This window comes from Neofelis nebulosa, chromosome 17, assembly GCF_028018385.1.
Source record: "Neofelis nebulosa isolate mNeoNeb1 chromosome 17, mNeoNeb1.pri, whole genome shotgun sequence".
Lineage (NCBI taxonomy): Eukaryota > Metazoa > Chordata > Mammalia > Carnivora > Felidae > Neofelis > Neofelis nebulosa.
The window spans coordinates 14,560,831-14,580,181 of NC_080798.1; the positions used below are offsets into that span (position 1 = coordinate 14,560,831).

Here is a 19,351-nt window from a genome sequence, read left to right on the forward strand (position 1 = left end):
AAGCACTACGTCTCCAGGAGAGGCCCATGCCAGCCGTCCCTGACCCCGACACCTCACTTCACATCACTGAGCCAGGCACAGGCTGTACAGACAAGTTATTTACTTCTTCTTATAACCTTGAGCCCTCTTTGCCCTGGAAAGGGGGGTGGGCCAGGGGGCCGGGCCCAGCATGCACCCCCATTTCTTCGGGGGCTGATCCCTCCCCCAGCTGGGCCGGGTCCTGGGGCCACAGCGTCAGGCTGGCAGGGGCGGAGGTAGAGGTGGGAGAGCAGGGGAGAGCCATTGGAGCCACAACGGGACACACAGAAGCGGGGGCACGGGGACAGGGGCCGGGACCCGGGATATCTGGGTCCGTGGGGGCCTCGCAGGCCTCGGCCTGTCTGCGGGACCGCGGCCTCACAGCAGGCGACAGGCATTGCCCACGCTGTCAGCTGAGGTGTCAAGGTCATGGCTGTAAGGGGAGTCCCAGTCCCTTAGGAAAACGGCCTCCAGCTGGCTCCTCAGGCCACCACGCCCATTCTGTGTCACCAGCAGCGAGGTGCCCGCCGTCTCCGTGAAGTAGCTGCCAGACCAGTTGGAGGTTCCTGCCGGGTGGGGTCAGAAAGTCAGAGCCCACGGCTGTGACCGGACTCCCTTTGCATCCCCCTGGCGGAGCTCAGGACACTCACCGATGTAGGTGGCGCGTTCGGTCACCATGTACTTATTGTGGTTGACGCGGGCATATGGGATCCGGGTCTGGGCCTCGTCCGCAGGGACCACAAAGAGTTTCTGAGGGCGAGGGGAGAACGGGAAGGAGCGTGAGATGCAGGGTGGGGTTGGGGACAAGCCAGGGTCTGGGGTGGGGAGTGGAAGCAGGTTTGCAGGACTAGGGACTCAGCTGTTTCCCACAGAACCGTGAGAGCCAGAACGGGGCCCACCGGAGTGGGTGTCTGCTACCAGGGAGGAACCAGCTGCCTTGTTTGCCATTCCTTCTAGAACAGCTCCTGTTCGTCCCTTAGGTCTCACCACAGATGAGACCTCACCCTTTTCCAAAAAGTCCTCCTTGACACCCCCCCCCACTGGGGCAGATGCCTCCCGGGAGGACCCCCCCTATGCTGGCCATGATGCCTCCGTCCATGTCTCCTCCGTCTGGGCCCTGCCCCCTCTCCCTGTGCCCTGTCCTCCTGGCTGGACCCGCCGTCTCCCCCTCATGGCACAGCCCTGTCCGTCTGGGTCGTCCCTGTCAGGTGACAGGTGAGCTCCTTGAGGGCTGTCTTCAGGTCCGAGGGGTAGGTCCGGGCGGGGGGGGGGCACTTACCACCTGGATGTCGGAGTGGGTGTGGTTGTCACGCAGCGCGGCCAGGGAGTGCAGGAAGGCCCGCATGGATGGCTCAGAGTGTCCCCAGCAGCTGACCAGCAGGCGCACCTTGACGCCCCGCTCATAGGCAGCCCGCCGGAGCCCGTCGTCAATGGCGGGCCAGAACCTGGGGGATTCAGAGGACAGCTTTACCTACGGCCTCACCCTGAGGCCTGCTCCAGCTTCCGAGCGCCCTCAAATCCCAAGACCGCCCTGTCTCTGGCTCCCAGTTCTGTTCCCGCCTCCTTAAATCCCACGTGCCCCATCCCGTTTCTGGCTCCCACTCCTGCCCCCCAAGCTCCTCATCCTGTTTCCAGCCCATACTCCCTGCTCCCTAACTTGAGAAATCCTACACCGCACAACCCCTGCCCCAGGCCTCAGGTCCGCCGCCGTGTCCCCAACCCCCAGTACTGTCATCCTTTCCTCTGTCCCCCCCGCCCCACCCCGTCTTGAGTATCCAAATCCCCCATCCCTGTCTCCTCTGCCTCTCCCTGTGGTTTCCCTTTGCCTGGGTCCCCTGCCTGCTTTGTGGCCTCATCACTCTGTCTCCCACTGCCTCTTCCATTCATGGTGGTTGCCTGCCTCAAGCCCCATCCATGCAGCAGTGGCACCTGCGTGGGTGGGAGAACTCCATGGTGGGCAGGTAGTTCATGACCGCAACGTAGATGAAACTCCGGGCGCTGTCCACCACATTGAGCAGGGCCTTCAGATCTGGGGTGCGGCCACTGGGACACAGTGGTGGGGGCGCACTCTGCAGGGAGGGGGCAGTCAAGACACGTGCCTTGCCAAGGGTGCCATCGTAGTGGACCCCAGGCACAGACAAATTGTCCCAAGCCAGGTCCTGTGGATTGCACTGAATTCTCAGCCTCCGGGAAGGGTTGGGATAATTACCACGTCCATTTTATAGGTGAGGAAACTGAGGCTCAGAGAGGGTAAGTGATTTGCCTAAGGTCACACAGCTGACAAATGGAGCCAGGATTTGAACCTAGGCTGTCTGGTTCCAGAATTCATGCGAGGGGCACCTGGGTGGCTCAGTCGGTTAAGCATTGGACTCTTGATTTCGGCTCAGGGCATGATCTCACGGCTCATGAGTTCAAGCCCCACATGAGGCTCTGCACTGATAGCACAGCCTGCTTGGGATTCTCGCTCTCTCTCCCTCTCTCTTTGCCCCTCCCCTGCTTGTGCAAGCTTTCTCTCAAAAGAAATAAATAAACATTAAGAAAAAAGAGAATTTACGCTCTAACACAGGGGTTCCTGACATAAGGGTCCTGGTCCAGCACAGACAACATCACCTGGAACTTGTTAGAATTGCAAATTCTTGGCTGGTGGGGGGCGGGGGGGTCGTGGCACCTGGTGGCTCAGTCAGCTGAGTGTCTGACTTTGCCTCAGGTCATGACCACACGGGTTCGTGGGTTTGATCCCTGTGTCCGGCTCTGTGCTGAGAGCCTGGAGCCTGCTTCACATTCGGCGTCTCCCTCTCTCTCTGCTCCTTGCCTGCTCATGCTCTGTCTGTCTGTCTCTCTCTCAAAAACAAATAAACATTAAAAAAATTAAGAGAAAAGAAAAAAGAATTGCAGATTCTTGGGCTTCACTGCCCCCGGCATACTGAGCCAGGGTGCTGGGATGGGGCCCAGGAGTCTGGGTTTTAACAGCCACCCTCCCCGCCTGCCCCCTGCCCCAGCACCATGCTTCTGATGCATGCTCAGGTTTAAGGACCTCTAATCACTCTTGTCCCCGACTTGCTCATTGCTGACCTTGCCTGTGTACCGTACCACACCATGCCCTTTACCTATTTCCCTCCATCCTCGTGACAGATGAGCAAACTCAAGCTCTGAAGGGGAAGTGGTAACAGGGGAACGCTTAACCTTCCTGGCGAGGCCACCGGAGCAAAGGACCCCGGTAAATCATGGGTCCCTGCATCCGTGCCTTTGTGTGGCCCTCCACCAGAACTCTGGGCTTGGCCAGGTCACTTGCTCAGGGGGACCAAAAGGCACCCAGACTGGCCGCCCCAACTGGTGAAAGTCTCAGCAGCTGAAAACAGCAGCGCCTCGTCTACAGTGCTCAGCGTCTGCCACAGGCGACCGCGGATGCTGTCCAAGAGAACCTTCCACAGCGATGGAAACGTTCTATATGTATCTGCACCGTTCGGTGTGGTCGCCGTCTGCCGCATGTGCCTACTGAGCACTTGAAATGTGGCTAAGGCAACCAAGGAACTGAGTTCTTGGCCATGTTTAATCTTAGCCGATTTAAACGCAAAGAGCCGCTCGCCATCTGGGACAGCACAGAGGCACCGGGGGCTTGCATGAACACAGCTGTACCTCCCTAGAGGTGGCAGGAGAGAAAACCGAGGCCTAGGGAGGTTGGGACACGGCCCCGGCCCCAGACCAGGCAGAGTGAGCCAGAGTGAGTGGCCAGGACGCCCCCTCCCCATCACTGGGCAGGGTCAGACAGAGACTGAGACAGGGCCCCTCTTCCCAAAGACTCACTGCCAGGTAGGCCAGAGCAGGGGTTCCGTTGAGACAGATCTCCATCGGTGTCTCTTGATTGTAGCGCGTGTCATAGGGCCGGGGCCAGGTTGACGGGATGGAGCTGCCCGCCTGGCCCAGGTACCAGTAGGCCTCAAAGATCTTGGTCAGGTCCCGAGCCAGGCAGCTGCAGTTGTACATGACCACGCCTAGCTCCTTGACCTGTGGGAGGGCAGTGCTGAGCCTGGGGGTGGTAGCCTGGCACCCACGGATGGCACGAACACCCACGGCCCCCTCTTCCACCCCCCTCAGCCTTCCTTCCTGCCCCTTGCCTCTCAACCTCCCCATCTTTCTGCCCCTCCGTCCCCAGCCCCGCCGCCACCACCAGGACTAAAGTCCTAAGATGGGCGTGGATTTGACTCGAGCCTAAGAACTCGTCAAGTTCTGGCAAAAATCCTTTGGTTATTCTGAAGTGCCAGGTTTCCCAAACTTTTGCCCATGGTTTTGTTTCTACCCTCCACAGAACCAGCTCCTACTCATTCTTAGGGCTCGGCTGACAGCCTCCTCCTCCAGGAACCCTCTCTTGATTGCCCAGACTGTGTCGGGCATTCCTCTGGGCTTTCACGGTCCCTTGGATTTCCCTCATTTCTCTCTCTAGTGACGCTGGACTGGGAAGACAGCCACCAGGGATGTCTCAGCCACGGCTGTATCTTCAGCATCTCCCCCAGAGCTGGTGCTGTTAGGGGCTTGGGAGTTATTTGCTGAGGAAATAAAGGATCATTGCCTAAGCCGTACCTTCTTTCCCGTCTCGCGCTAATTCTTACAGATCTTTCAGCTATCATATTAGCTGTCACCTCCTTTGGAAGACTTTCGCTGATACTCCGGACTGGGTCCCCCATCCTGGCCCTGACCCTCTGGGCTGCCGCACTGCCTGGTGACCAGCCTGCCTCTGCACTGGACTGACAGTTCCCAGAGGTCCATCGCTTACCACCATGTTCCCAGTATCTCCCGGGACAGGCCTGGGCTTAGAGCAGGCACTCAGGGAATGAATAATGAAGGGCAAATCGGTGGACAGGGCCTTGAATGCAGAAGGGCTGGCAGCTGTCATCGGGGATCAGAGGAAACCCCAGGCTTCCGCGGGTGGGGGGGAAGGCAGTGAGGGCTGGGCTGGATTTGGGGATGTTTAGGGAGGCCTGGTAGGAGGTAGGAAGGAAGCCATTGCAGAGACTGGACACAGAAGATGCTGGGATGGAAGAGGGGTGTGGGTGGAGGCTGGGCGCCTTGTGGGGGCGGGGAGGGGCCAGGAAGGGTGGGCGGGCAGTGCAGGCAGACCTGGGTCAGGGAGCGCCAGTCCATGTTGGCGCTGCCGATGTAGAAGTGGGTCTGGTCCACCACCCAGAACTTGGTGTGCAGGACGCCATGGGTCAGCTTCTGCATATCCACCATGCGGACCTGGGCACCTGGGACAGACAGGCTGTCAGGAGCCTGCTCGGACGGCCCCCGGCCCGGCACCCCCCACGGCTGCCCCTTGGCTCACCACTTTGCAGCAGGGTCTGCAGGTCGGCCTGCGGCTGGGGCCCGTTGGGCTTGCTCACGGCGATGCGGACCTTCACGCCTTGAGGCGCCAGGGCCTGTAGCTGCCGGAGGACCTCCTCACCCTGTAGGGAGGGGAGAGCCTCTGAGAGGCTGGGCCCGCCAGCTCTCCCACCCCATGCGGCACCCCTCAAAAAAGGCCGTCTTGATTTTGCATTTCAATTTGTGATCAGGACTGAACAGGCTTTCCATTAGCTGGGACACGGAGAGATGGCTTTACAGGCTAAGCTATGAAAACCTTTCATCTGGTTAATTACTGGTGCTCTGGGCCACACCAGGGCCTCCCTGCCAGTCCTGTCCTTCCAGGGACTTCCCCAAGATCTTGCCTTGGAAGCATCAAAGCTTGGCACCACAGGGGCCTCCATGCACCCTCTCAGATGTTGGGGGCAAGGCACGGGCTGGGGATCCAGGAAGGTATAGGGTGAGGCCCGATGGTGCCAATAACTGTAAGAACGACAGCCAAGGATTCCCTGGTTCCTACAGTGAGCCGGGCCCCACCCTAAGCCCCTTCACATCTGAACTCACAGACTCCTCACTGCTCTCACTGATGAGGCAGGTCTGAGTAAAATCCCGGAGGTGCGGAGGAGAAAGCTGGCATCGGAGAACTCAGTGGTGAAGTGGGATCTGAACCCAGGTCACCTGCCTCCTATGTCTGTGCTTTGAACCACTCCAGGGGGAGCCGGCGGGGAGGGAGCACTCCAATCATTTTTAACTTCTGTGATTATGTTTTCAGGCAGTGCTTGAGGAGCCCCGCAATTTTAATAAATGTTAAGCCCGCTTCTGACAAAAAGAGGCAGCAGGGGGAGGAAAACAAGAAGGGACCAAGTCAGTGTGTCTTTCAAGGAAGGGGTTACCCGCCTAGGGTGGTCCTTTTCACATCCTGAGGTTTTATGTTTTTTAAGTGTGTCTGTAGACCTTGACAAGGATATAAAGCAAACGCTGATGGGGGGGGCCGATGGTTGTCAGAGACCGTGCTGGAATCTGCATGGATTTATTTTTGTAACCGGCAAGTGCTAGCTATTGGCCCCATTCTATAGATGTGGAAGCTGAGGCCTGAGAGCGGCGGTGACCTGCCCAAGGTCACGTGGCTGGGAGGCGGCAGGCTGGCTTGAGGCTGGGCTGTTACCTACTCTTCCATTTCATTGTGTGACAGGGTCTGGGCGAGCAACATCTGTCAGCCTAATCCCTGGTAATCAGACCCACACCCTGACCTTCAGAGGCCTCCAGATGACCGTGACAAACGCCCCCAGTCCAGAGCACCATGTGAAGACAGTTGCTTTCAATCACCTGTGTCCAACCCACTGTGTGAGACGTGCCCATCTGTCTCCTGGGCTGCAGGGGAACCCCCTTCACTCTCCCCACCTCCCCCCAATGGCTCCCACCACCCCTGGTGCCAGCCAGGGCCCATGTTGCCAGGTACCTGCTGGGCAGAGGGCTCCTGAGTGTGGGTGTCATTGTTGGTGAGAGTCCAGTAGAAAGAGGCGATGTCCAGACTGCTGTGGGCACCGGCGAGCAGGCCCAGCCAGGCCTGGCTGGTGGACGGGTTGCTCGTGGAGGCATTGGGGAAGTCCAAGCCCTCTGGAATGCTCTCCACCAGCACTGCTCTGGGGGGTGGGGGGTGGTATCAGCCACAGGGGGCCAGAGACAACTGGCTGGAACATGAGTGCTCCCCTGTCCGTCCACGGAGGATATTTGTGTGTGCCTGTACTCACGATTCTGTGCGTCTGTCCATTTGTTCGTCTAGACGAGTGGAAGGCAGGCTGTGCAGGCGGCTATTTGTGTGTGTGTCTGTCCACACATGTGTCGGAAGATGCCGCGTGTGTGTGTGTGTGTGTGTGTGTGTGTGTGTGTGTGTGTGCTGGTTTGCTCACAAACACGGACAGAAAATGATGCTGTGGCTGTCATGGGAACAGTGTTGGGGGGGAGGGGTTGGGGATGGAGGGAAGGCCCTGTGACGGTGCATTTGGGAATCTGCGATCAGATCACCTCCCCCTGTCCCAGGCACCCGCTGTGGCTCAGGGCAGTCCCTGCTCAATGTGTAAGCGTCCCGGTCCTGGCAGGGCTCTTTCCCCCCCGACTGCCCGAGACCCCTCCCCCGCCTCAACTTACTCGCAGGGGTCGTAGCAGGGGGCTGGGCGCTGGTTGGGCCCGAAGAGATGCAAGTCGCCGTATTCCCATAGAAACAGCTGAGTCATCAGGGCTCCGAAGCCCACGACCGCCAGGATGAGGACCAGCAGGACCCAACGAGCTTTCTGTGGGGAAGAGGAGGCCATCAGCCAGCCCAAGGCTACCAGCCCAGCCCACACCTGAGACAGGGTGAGGGTGGTGGCGGGCTCCTACCTTCTCCGCAGCCTTCCAAGCCTCAATCTCATTCATGGGCAGCTCATTGGCGGGCTCCTCAGCAGGCACCTTTAGCTGGGGAATGGGTATGGTAGGGGGGTGACAGGGCAGCTTGGCAGGGTCTCTGCCCTCCACTGCACCCAGCCCCAACCCACGGGGCCCCAGATCCACCTACCTCCTGGTACATCAGTTTAGGCTTCATCTTGCCAGGCAGCCAGGGGATATGTGGAGCCCAGGCAGGGCAAGTGGGTGTGTCAGGGTCTCCAAACTGTGGGGAACAAAAGCTGGCACTGTGGTGGGGTTTCCGGGCTTTGGGGGAACATCACGGAAAGCAGAGTAGTGTCGGGCTCACGGGATCCATTGGGTCTCCTTGTCTGTAAGCACGGGATCACTGGCATGGGGCCCGCCACCCCAAAAGGAGGAAGCTGACCGCTGGTCAGCAGGGTTTTCGAAATCCCTCAAAGTCTAACGCCTTGCTTTCTTCCCATCATTCCGTGGTGCCTACACTGTCCCCCTTAGCGCCCACCCTGCCCCCTCCCCCTTAGCGCCCATCCTGCTCCTCATTATTACGCTCCCTATTAGCATCTTCCCTTCTCTGAGCTCTAATATAGACATTCCCAAGAAGACCACTCCGGATGGGGTCAGTGAAGCCCCAAATCTTTGCCTGGCTTCTCGCAGCCCGAAGACCACCCAGGGAGCATTTTCCAGGTGGCTCCTCTGCCATCACCATCAGGTACCCACCAGACAGCTCAAGCCGGGAGCCCGGAACCATCGGGGCCTCACCGCCAGCCCCCAGCCCATCCCCCGAGCCATCCTCCGCCACCTTACCCCGGAGGGGACTCGGTCTCACTCCGCAGGCGGCAGCTGCTACCTCCGCGGGGCCCCAGCTTCTGCCCCAACAGGCTAAGCAGGGGCGGGAGGAAGGGGGGCGGGGCCAGACGGGGCTCCGCCCACTGCAGCGGGGAGTCTGCGCAGTGCGCAGGCCGCCCCGGCTCACCGCAGGGAGAAGGGGGGCTCCGGTCCCCCAGATACGGTCCCGCCAACCTGGCCGGGGTGCGGAGTACACGGCTGGGGGATGGGCTTTGCCACCCATCTCCCCCAGAGCCCCGGGGTGGGGTAGGGAGGGTACAGGTAAAGAGAAAAAGAAACCCCGCATCTTGTCTACAAACCTTGTGATTTTTTGTACCATGGGCATGTATTACCTAGTCAAAAATAAATAAAATTGTTAAAAAAAAAAAAAACCCGTATAAAATGTCAACTATACTCAAAAAAATTTAAAAGCCTTATAAAATAAAGTGGAGCGACCAAGGTTGAATAATATGATTTCCAGAGGTAGCGAATAAATTCAGAAGACACAACTCAAGCTATGGTGTTGGGAAGGGGGGGGATGAGCGGGGTGGTGGAAATAGACTGTGGGTTTTCTGTTGGCGTCTGTTTGGATAACTATTTAATTTCTTTTAAAAAAGCCAACTGATATTTTGATAGGGATTTTTAAAATTTTGTTTCGGAAATCCAGGCTCCGGCTGGAAGATTAAGCAAGATTTCCCATTTCCCATCTCCTTTTTCCCAAGCAGGATTTAAGACCACCGCTGACGAAAAGAATTGAAGAACCCCTCCCCGCCCACCTTTCCCAATACAACAGGGGTAGGTAGGACGCCCTCCCCTCCGTCCTCGCAAGAAATCAACAGATGAATGCAGAAAAGGATGATCACTGAGAGATGCGACAACGTCAGAAGGGGTTGCCTCGAGTGGCATCTGGGGTGGGTGAGGATTGCTTTTTATTGTACGCCTATTTTCTTTTTAAAAATTGTGCAATATAAGCGACTTACAGAAAAGTAGAGGAAAAAAATCTCTGTGCAGATTAATAATTGTAAAGCCAACACAGGTGTTGCGTCCCACGGCACGCATTACTGAGATTTTAAAAAAGAAGGAAAGAAGAAAATTGCAAAAGGGAGCTAGGTCCCCCCCCCCCCCACTTCCGCGTTACCGGATGATCCAGCCTACACGTGAAAGGATAATTTGGAAACCCCTTCACCCACAACGTCAGATCCCAGATTGGCAAGGGCTGAGCACAGCTAGATCCCCTCCTCTCATTGCAGGGAGACAAATGGGGATGGGCCAAATGGATCCAGCAAGAAATGGTAACAGACCAAGGTTATTTGGAACTTCAGAGGTCACCAGAAGCAGCAGAAGACAATCTTAGAGGTGGCTGACCGCAGGGTTGCCAGGTGGGCGAGGGGAGGCTTGGGGCAGGAAACACTTGCCTTTTATTTATTTGCAAAACCCTTGGTGAGAAAGGTTTTATTGAAGAACATGGGGTTGAGGCGCGCCTGGCTGGCTCAGCCAGTAGAGCCTGTGACTCTTAGTCTCGGGATTGTGGGTTTGAGCCCCACTTTGGATGTCGATAACTCTAAAACGACAACAACAAAATATGGGGTTGGAACCGCAAGCAATGTAAAACTAGGGAAAATAAAGTGAACAAAAACAAAACTGGGGGAGAGGTTGGGCACGGAGGTGCGAGGCATGGGATTGGGCACAATGAGGCCGAGAATTGGAATGGCCATTAATACACCAAAAGTAGGTAGAAACTAGCATGCACTTCATTCAGATTATTAGTGACATTTTGGCTTTCAACTTGTATGGTGATTACAGGTCTGAAACAAAGGGTTTACTTTTAATTTCTGCTATATTTTTATCAAAATACACCTAAGACCTAAGGAGCAACTGGGTGGCTCTGTTGGTTAAGTGGCCCATGTTCTTCAATAAGAAGAACCCCATGTTCTTCAATAAAACCTTTCTCACTTAAGTGTCAAAATACACTTAAGACCTAAGGAGCAACTGGGTGGCTCTGTTGGTTAAGTGGCCAATTCTCGATTGTGGCTCAGGTCATGATCTCATGGTTCATGAGATTGAGTGCTGCATTCATGAGGTGGAGCCTGCTTGGGATTCTGTCTCCCTCTCTGTCTCAAAATAAACTTAAAAAATGCACTTAAGGTGTTTAAAAAAAAAAAAGCAACCAAAAAACTAGTAGGGTGCTCAGGTGGCTGGGTCGGTTGATTTAGAGTCTGATTCTTGATTTTGGTTCGTCATGATCTCAGCGTTGTGAGATAGAGTCCCGAGTTGGGCTCTGCTCCCTCTGCCTCTGCTCCTCCCCCGCTCACATTTGTGCTTGCTCGCTCTCTATAAATGAATGAATGAATGAATGAATGAATGAATGAATAAATTAATAAATAAATAAATGGAGAGGTAGGTTAGACTGTATTAGACTGTAAGGCAGTTAATACTGTGGATTCCAGAGCCAGATGCCTGACTTGAATATGATCCTCAGTGCTCATGTGACTGTTTGACCTTGAGAAGTGACAATGAATCTGTGCCTTAGTTTTCCCATCTGTAAGATGGGCATGGTGACAATAGTACCTACTTTTCATAAGACTGTTCGTTAATTTTACACATACTTACTGAGTATCTATGTACCAGCTATTGTTTGAGGCACTGGAAATACCACTGTGAACAAAACAGACACCAGGGAAGACAGATACAAAAATAAGTAAATTATGTTAGAAGGTAATACATGCCACAGAGAATCAGGGAAGTGGGACGGGGTTGGGGGGGAGGAGTTGGGATTGTCAGGAAAAGCCTCACTGAGAAGGGGATACCTGGAAAAAACTTCAAGGAGGGGAGGGAAGGAGCTACATGGACTTCTTAGAGAGTGTGTCAAGCAGAGGGAATAGCCAGTGCAAAGGCCCAGAGGCAGGAGTGTGCTTGATGTGTACTGGGAAGAACAAGAAGGCCAGTGTGTCTGTAGTGAGGTGGGCTGTGGGAGGAGAGAACAGTCAGAGGGGTGACAGGGCCAGATTGTGCAGGGCTGCCTGGACTGTGGTGAGGTCGGGGCCATGGGTAGGCTCTGAGCAGACAACAGACATGATCTGCCTAGGGTGTTGTAGTTGGTTGACTGCTGGCCTCAAAAGATATGTCCAATATGGCCATAATCTCTAGGACTTGTGAATGTGACCTTAGTTGGAAAAAGGGTCTTTGCAGAGGTCATTAAGGATGTGGAGATGACATCATCCTGGATTATATGGGTGGGCCCTAAATCCAATGACTAGTGTCTTTAAGAGACAGGAAGAGAAGAGACAGAGAAGACCACGTGACCAGGGATGCCGAGATTGCTGAGATATGCCCACAAACCCAGGTATGCCTGGAGTCACGAGAATCTCCCCTAGAGCTTCAAGGGGGCTGTTGGCCCCGTCAACACCTTGAGTTTGGATGTCTGGCCTCCAGAATGGTGAGAATACATTTTGGTTGTCTTAAGCCACTCAATTTGTGGTAATGTGTGATAGCAGCCACAGGAAACTCATTCATGTGTTTGCAGGCTCCCTCTGGCTGTGTGGGGAACAGACCTGTGTGTGTGTGTGTGTGTGTGTGTGTGTGTGTATGTGGTACAGCCAGGGGTTTGGGCCCAAACAACTGCCACGGATAGTGCCCCAATAGCTGATCTGGGGAAGGTCAACTTGGGAAAAGGCCAGAAAGAAATGAAATGAACGAACGAACGAATGAATACATACACTGCGTGTGTGTGTTCTGAACATACACAATTTGAGAAGGGACTCCTTTGAACTAAAGGGATTAATACCTCTCAAGTGTATACAATGGACACGTGAGAGGTTCTCAATAAATGTGATTGTGTCAAGGCTCCTGACCAAAAAAAAAAAAAAGAAAGAAAAGAGAAAGAAAAAAGGCACCATTTTCCCCCTGCCACCCCCAAGACAAGATGCTTTTCATTGTAGGGCTTTAGTGACCATTTAATTTTTTAAATGCATAGGACTTGTGTGGAAATTAAATTATGAGGCTCAAGCTCCTAGCTGGGGTGCCCTTTCCTCCATATCACAGTCTCAAAAAAAAAAAAAAAAAAAAAAAGCTTTAGCTGGATTAAGTATCCAGCATCCCTATCCTGATCCCTGGGAGGAGGGGGGCACAGGGCAGGGTGAGATCAAAGGTGGGAGCAGACAGCTAGACTGACAGAGCTAGGCTGGCAGGTGCTGGGCATTTTCCTCACCTTGGCTCAGTTCCTGTGGCCAGTAACCTAGAACCCCTACAGGGTCCCTGGGCAGTGCCCAAGTTGATCCTTATGCTCTGCTTCCTTGGTCATGGGATGTACCTCTGTCTGCAAGGGTGCCCCTCCCAGCCCAGAGGATATCCCTGGTCCCTTGGCTTGTGCCCTGCCTGCCTTGGAGTGTGACACTACAGTCCACAGAAAAGGAGGAAGCAAAACCCACTGGGTTTCGGAGACACGTGCTAGGTCACAGCTCCCTGAACACCCCTCCCTTGGGTGGGGGCAGGAGATTTGATCCCTCCTCCATACCAGTGCTTTATGTTGCAGAGTCTAGGGTTCAAATCCCACTTGTCACTCTTACTGAGTGACCTTGGGCATGGGGCTTTACCTCTCTGAGCCTTGCTGGCCCATCTATAGAATGGGGATCGTCTCATGGGGCACAACTCATGGGTGGCTCAGTCGGTCGAACGTCTGACTTCGGCTCAGGTCACGATCTCATGGTTTGTGAGTCTGAGCTCTGCATCGGGCTCTGTGCTGTCAATGCAGAGTCTGCTTTGGATCCTCTGTCCCCTCTCTGCCCCTCCCCAGCTTGCACGCATGTGTGCATGCACTCTCTCTCAAAATAAATAAGTAAACTTAAAAAAAAAAAAAAAAAAAAAAGGGTGGGGGATCATCTCATACTCATCTAGGGGGTGGAGGCTTGGCGAACTCTGAATGGTTTAAGGGGTGGGTCTCAGAGTCCTACCGCCCTGGGTTCAGAGCTTAGCCATGTATTCCTGGGAACCAAGGCTCCCTTCTCGGAGCTTTACTTTCCTCCTCAGACCAATGGGGAAACAAATATACCAACCTCACATTTGTCAATGCACCCATCCATGGGAGACAGGCAGCACAGCAAATCCCCCAAACAAGCTTCTTGGTGACATCCGTGTATCCCCTACTACTCTGTACACACTTTTAGCACAGATAGACTTGTGTGTCCCTTAAAAAGCTAAGTCTGTGCCCAGCACATCACAACCACTCAATAAATGTTTGTTGGGAACAGAAGAAATGGGGTAGAATGGAAACCTTTGAAAAAAGACGTTCACAGGGGTCTCTCTAGACCCAGTGACATTTTTTTTTAATACACAATGATAACCAGCTTGTGCTCTAAGCCCAGAGCAGATGGGTGGGTGCAGATTACAGCCTTTCAGCCTGAGAGTAAAATTCAAGGTCAGTTTAAGTTTGATTCAAACCACCTGAGAGGGCAAAGGAGGGTGCAGGGCCAGTTGGCTGCTGAAGCACCAGACTACACCACAGGAAACATTTACAAACCTATGGGCCTTCCATATGGTTCAAAACAGAAACGTTCTTGTGTTTGAAGGAGCTGATTTTCACTTGATTGTGCAGACCCCTTCGGACTGAACAATCGCCTGAGGTCAAGTCTACAGAAAACGGAACAGAGCACTGGTTTTGTAAACTTTGTTTTGTTTTGTTTTGAGCAGTAGAACCTTTATTTCAAAGGACCTTTAGAAGGTGCCCTTCCTAGGGAGAGAAGATGCTTGGTCTGAAAAACAAATGGGTAAAAAACAACAAAATACATCATGATTGGTGAATATTTCTGAGTTGGAACTCAAAAATCTAAGCTGTCTCATCCCTGCTCAAAACCGTTCTGTGGCTCCCCACTGCCCTCAGGGCCAAGGGCAAACTTCTTACCATGTCCTCTAGGGCCCAAAGCTGTCTCCAGCTCTCACTTCTTCCCTGAATTTCAGCTTTGGAAGCTCCCTGGCCTCCTAGATGTTTCTCTCCAGGGGTCCCCAAGCCCCTCACGCCCACCATGTCCTCAACTGTCCTTAGCATCTCTCCCAAACCTGCTGCTCTTCTGGGTCCCCATTTCAAGGACAGCTATCCTATTCATCCTACGGGTCTCAGCCTACGTGTCACTTCTTTCAGAAAGCACCCCTCCCCCCCACCGCCCTGACTCCCCTGGAGTCCTGGGCATCGTCCTGGACCCTCCACAGCTTGTCCACATGGCATCCTGAAGGTCTCTCCCGCACACACCCTTTTTCTCCCCTCCACAGCCTCGACCTGCCCTCTGGGATTGAGGGATCCCACTCCCACTGGGATCCCCACTCCCGCCACCTCCCTTGGTTCCCAATCTCTATCCAACCCTTTTAGTCCCCCTCCATCTGAATGGAAAATTGTTCCTTTCCCGCTCAAAGACCTATGCCCCCCACCACCCCTTGGTATCCTTAGGACAAAGTCTCAGCTCCTCACTGTGCTTCCCAGAGCCCTGAATGATCTCCCCTTAATAACCTCTTTGGTTTACTGTCTCATTTATGTCCCATCCATATTTAATATCGTTCAGTTCCCTGAACTGAAACCGCACTTTTACCACCAAACACTCCCACAGCTGCTCCTCCTGCCCAGCACACCTTTCTCTCCTATCAGCTCGTGTGCCACCTCCCCTAGGAAGTCCTCCCTGACTCCCGGGCTGGTCCAGAACCACCCCCCACTTTGGGTTCCAATAGTCCCTGGGCTTCTCCATCCCACATGACCTCTCTGTTTCCCCAGCCCCAGCCCTGACCGCTCTGTGCTGTCACGGCCTGGTGATGGGTTTGTTTCTCCCACTGGACTATGAAACCCATGAGGGCAGCGCTGGGCTGTCTCAGTCGCTGCAGTGTGCCCATTACCACCCAGCACAGGGACAGTAGGTATCAGTTCATTCATCTAGTCATTCAACTAGTATTCAGTGACTACTCACTGATAAGGCCTGTGTAGAAACTGGAAAGATAGCACAACACAGAAAAAAAAAAAATCCTAGTAAAGATGACATTCTTTTTGGGGAGTGAGACAATAGATAGACGCATGAAGCATATAGCATGTGCCTTGGAGAAAAACAAGTAGGGGAGGGACATAATAGCCTCACAATTGAAAATGGTGGATGGGGGCGCCTGGCTCATTCGGTAGAGCATTCGACCCTTGATCTCAGGGTCATGAGTTCAAGCCCCGCGTTGGGCGGAGCGCTTACTTAAAAAGAAAAAAACCACTAAGTGTTAGGGGCGCCTGGGTGATTCAGTTGGTTAAGTGTCCAACTCTTGATTTCGGCTCACTGTTCGTGAGATCGAGCCCCACATTGGGCTGTGCGCTGGTGGCTTGGAGCCTGCTTGGGATTCTCTCTCTGCCCCTCCCCTGCTCGTTCTCTCTCTCAAAATAAATATTAAAAAAAAAAGAGAGAGAGAGAGAGAGAGAGAGAGAGAAAGTGGTTGATGTCTCAGTTCAAAAATAACACCACCGCACATCTGGGGGCAAGGCACTGTTCTCCCCATTTCGGATGAGGCAGTAGGGTTCAGGGAAAACTCTGCTCAGGTTGTACAATGTCAAGTCTGTTGGTATGGAGTTCGAACCCGGGGCTCAGTTCTGTTCCAGGATACCACGATGTCGGAAACCGATTCATGAATGTAACATACAGGCAGAATGTCTTTTCCTTGCCACCCGGAGGGAGGGCAGGAAGTGGGGTGAGAGGGCAGGGCCCCTTGTTACTGAACCGAGCGCTGCTGGAAGCACTTTACGTATTCAGTTTCTCACCAAATTAGCCCTTTCCTCAGCCCCATGTGACAGATGAGGAAACTAAAGACCCAGAGAGGTTAAGTCATTGGCACAAAAGGACACAGCCAAGAAACAGTGGAGCCAGGATTTGACCCTGAGCTGCCTTGGGGCCCCAGGTGTAGACAGCTGCCTCTCCTGTTGTTCATCATCTGTAGATCCGTGGCTGTCCGCCACCCCTCCCCACCACCCCCAGCAGCACGTGAACCAAGAGGTGGCACTGGCTTCGCAGACACTCTAGCAACATCTCCTCTCCCTCCCCGTCTTTGAGGGGGACGTCGGAAGCTTTCTCCAAATATAAAGGATATGTGAGTGCAGCTTTAAGCAGACAGCTCTGGTGCTCCTTCTGGCCAGGCTGCTCTGGCCGATCCATCCTTGGTCGAAGTTCTGGAGCTGCTGCTGCTGCTGTTTCATGTCACATCGTGTCACGTCAGATTGAGTCTCTCTTCTCCAAATCCTCCCATGGCTCCCGTCTCACTCAGAGTAAAGCCAAAGTCTTGTCCACGGCCCATGACATCCAGATGATCTGCCGCCTCACTCCTCTGGCTTCATCCCCACCCCTCTCCTCCCTCACTGGCCTGTTTGCTATTCCGTAAGTATTCTATGTGTGTCCCCACCTCAGGCCCTTTGCATGTGCTGTTCTCTCTGCCTACAACGCTCTTCTCCGTAGAGCCTCGTCACTCTCTCCCCTCCTTCATGTCTTTGTTCAAATATACCATCTCAGAAGACCTTTCCTGACCACCTTATTTGAAAGTATAACCCTTACCATGCGTTCCCATCCCTCTTCTTTTTTCTTCCCCCTCCTTCTAACACATCATAGAATCCACTTACCTGTCTGCTTGTCTTTGACCTTTGCTAGAATAGAAACTTCATGGGTGCAGGGATCTCTTGTCTGTTTTGTTCACTGATGTGTCCCACCATGCCTAGCACAGTATTGGGCATGTAGAACATGCTTGAAAAATATTTGTTGAATGAATACCTTGTGTTTTTATCCCCATATTGCAGATGCAGCAACTGAGGCACAGGGATGTTAAGCCACCTGCTCAAAGCCATGCAACTTTTTAAGTACTAAGTGCCAGAACCAAGACTGGAACCAGGGTTCCAGCCCCCAGGCACACATTGCTAACCACTGTCTCACACTGCCTCCCCAAGGCAAGTCGAGTGAATAAGATACTTACCTCTCTACCTAGGCATTCAGGGTTGCTGAGGTTGGACTGAGGTGTGCTGGGACCTGCCTCATCTCTCTGTATCCCCGATTCTAAAAGTCAAGGGAAGGGGCGCCTGGGTGGCGCAGTCGGTTAAGCGTCCGACTTCAGCCAGGTCACGATCTCGCGGTCTGTGAGTTCGAGCCCCGCGTCAGGCTCTGGGCTGATGGCTCCGAGCCTGGAGCCTGTTTCCGATTCTGTGTCTCCCTCTCTCTCTGCCCCTCCCCCGTTCATGCTCTGTCTCTCTCTGTCCCAAAAATAAATAAAAAACGTTGAAAAAAAAAAATTAAAAAAAAAAAAAAAATTAAAAAAAAAAAAAAAAAAAAAAAGTCAAGGGAACCTGGGCCTAAGCTAGCTAGTCTCCCCCCACCTCATACTACTCCTGGATTCCCACTACAGCGTCGGCTCAATGCTCTCGTTTTGGGGGTGGCAGATCACTCAATCCAACAAGGTAGAAATAGGGATTAAGTATTTACCCAAGCAAGGTTTGTGATGGCCGATGGGCCACCCCCTCAGGTGTGGTGACGTGGCAGAGATGAGAACATGGAGACTGTGAGGTGGGGTGGCGTGGGTGGTTGCCATGGCAGAGGGTATCATGCATGACATAGGGAGTGTACCGACACCATGGGAATGATGAGGGCACCTGAGGGGAGGGGGGGAGGTGACAATGAAGAGGTGATGAAGGGGACCGCATGAGGGTGAGGGTGACATGGTTAATAACGTTATTAGTCCAAATCTCCACATCACGATGAGCATATCACAAGAATAAATTTGCAGAATCCTCATAATCGTCCTTGACGTAGGTGTCCTTGTGTGCGTTTTACAGATGAGGAAGCTGAGACTGCAAAGGTGTGATCAGGTGGTCAAGGTTACCCAGGGTTTAGCGGTGGAGCTGGGATTCTGGCACACACCAGGATGGGACTCTAGCCCATACGGTGGTGAGTATGTGAGAGGTGACACGGAGAAATGACGGCAACACGGAGGCAAGAGAAACAACTGGAAGGCAGAGTGGCTCCTTATCGGGAAAACTAGAAGCATGAGGCATGGACGGTGACTGTTAGGAAGCAAAGGTGACATGGGAGGAATGGAGTGAAAATGACACAAGGGAAGGGTGACTGCGATTTAAGGAGATGGTGACAGGAGGCGTGTGAAGGTGACATGGGGGTATGATGACGATTTCAGTGAGGACTTCATAAAAGAAAAATAGCAATAAAAGAATAGAGCAGGTGACGGAAGGCAATGGTGACTTAAAGGTGGAAGACTGCAACGTAGGGTGGCAATAGGGACTTAGAACGAAAGCGAATTAAGGCGGCTGACAGCGACATAAGGAGGGTGACGCCGACAGAAGCGGGGTGGTGACGATTTAACCGGGGCGCGACACAAAGGGGAGGAATGGCTACATAAAGGGGCACTGGATGACAAAAGGGAAGAAATGAATTACGGCGGGAAGGACAACATGAAAAGGATAACAGAGGCGCCGCGCCCCCAGATCGCACAGTACCTGCACTCCGCGTCTCCCACTCCGGGACCCAGCCCCGCACGCACCTTGCCGGCTGGAGCCCCGCCCGGCCACCCCCGCCTCGCACAGGCGCACTCCGGCAAGACTGCGGGCTAGCGGGGGCTAGGCATGTGCGTTTCTCATTGGCTGCGCTCCTCGCTAGAGCGGGGCGGAGCGAAGCGCCTGGGAGACCGTGGGAGGTCACGTGACGGTTGCGGCCACACTCTCGCTGGTGGCGGCCCGGTGGGCTAGAGCGGCCGCGGGCGGGCGGTCCGGCTT

The 19,351-nt window shown here is 53.9% G+C and overlaps 1 protein-coding gene across 5 annotated transcripts; it reads right to left on the reverse strand.

The window, feature by feature from the left end:
• Positions 1 to 85: 85 nt before the first annotated feature.
• PLD3 (phospholipase D family member 3) lies at positions 86 to 19,184 on the reverse strand. Of its 5 annotated transcripts, none has more exons than XM_058709754.1 (12): positions 19,076 to 19,184; positions 7,910 to 8,002; positions 7,735 to 7,809; positions 7,504 to 7,646; positions 6,815 to 6,998; positions 5,339 to 5,459; positions 5,134 to 5,261; positions 3,823 to 4,023; positions 1,948 to 2,087; positions 1,298 to 1,463; positions 669 to 768; positions 86 to 584 (listed from the first exon to the last, which is right to left on the reverse strand). In XM_058709754.1, the coding sequence occupies exons 2-12, from the start codon at positions 7,934 to 7,936 to the stop codon at positions 397 to 399; spliced, it is 1,473 nt and encodes a 490-aa protein (XP_058565737.1). In that variant the 5' UTR covers positions 7,937 to 8,002; positions 19,076 to 19,184; the 3' UTR covers positions 86 to 396. The 5 variants fall into 5 exon arrangements, with proteins under 5 accessions (XP_058565737.1, XP_058565739.1, XP_058565735.1 ...); XM_058709756.1 differs by having other exon boundaries at positions 7,910 to 8,108; positions 19,076 to 19,166; XM_058709752.1 differs by lacking the exon at positions 19,076 to 19,184 and adding an exon at positions 17,548 to 17,569.
• Positions 19,185 to 19,351: the final 167 nt, after the last annotated feature.

Excerpts from the sequence above, each read along its gene's own strand:
- PLD3 (XM_058709754.1), bottom strand. The coding sequence starts at position 7,936 with ATGAAGCCTAAACTGATGTACCAGGAG. Across the intron at positions 5,262-5,338 it reads GCAGACCCTGCTGCAAAGTG|GTGCCCAGGTCCGCATGGTG; the intron begins GTGAGCCAAGGG and ends TGTCTGTCCCAG. Across the intron at positions 585-668 it reads CGAACGCGCCACCTACATCG|GAACCTCCAACTGGTCTGGC; the intron begins GTGAGTGTCCTG and ends CCCACCCGGCAG.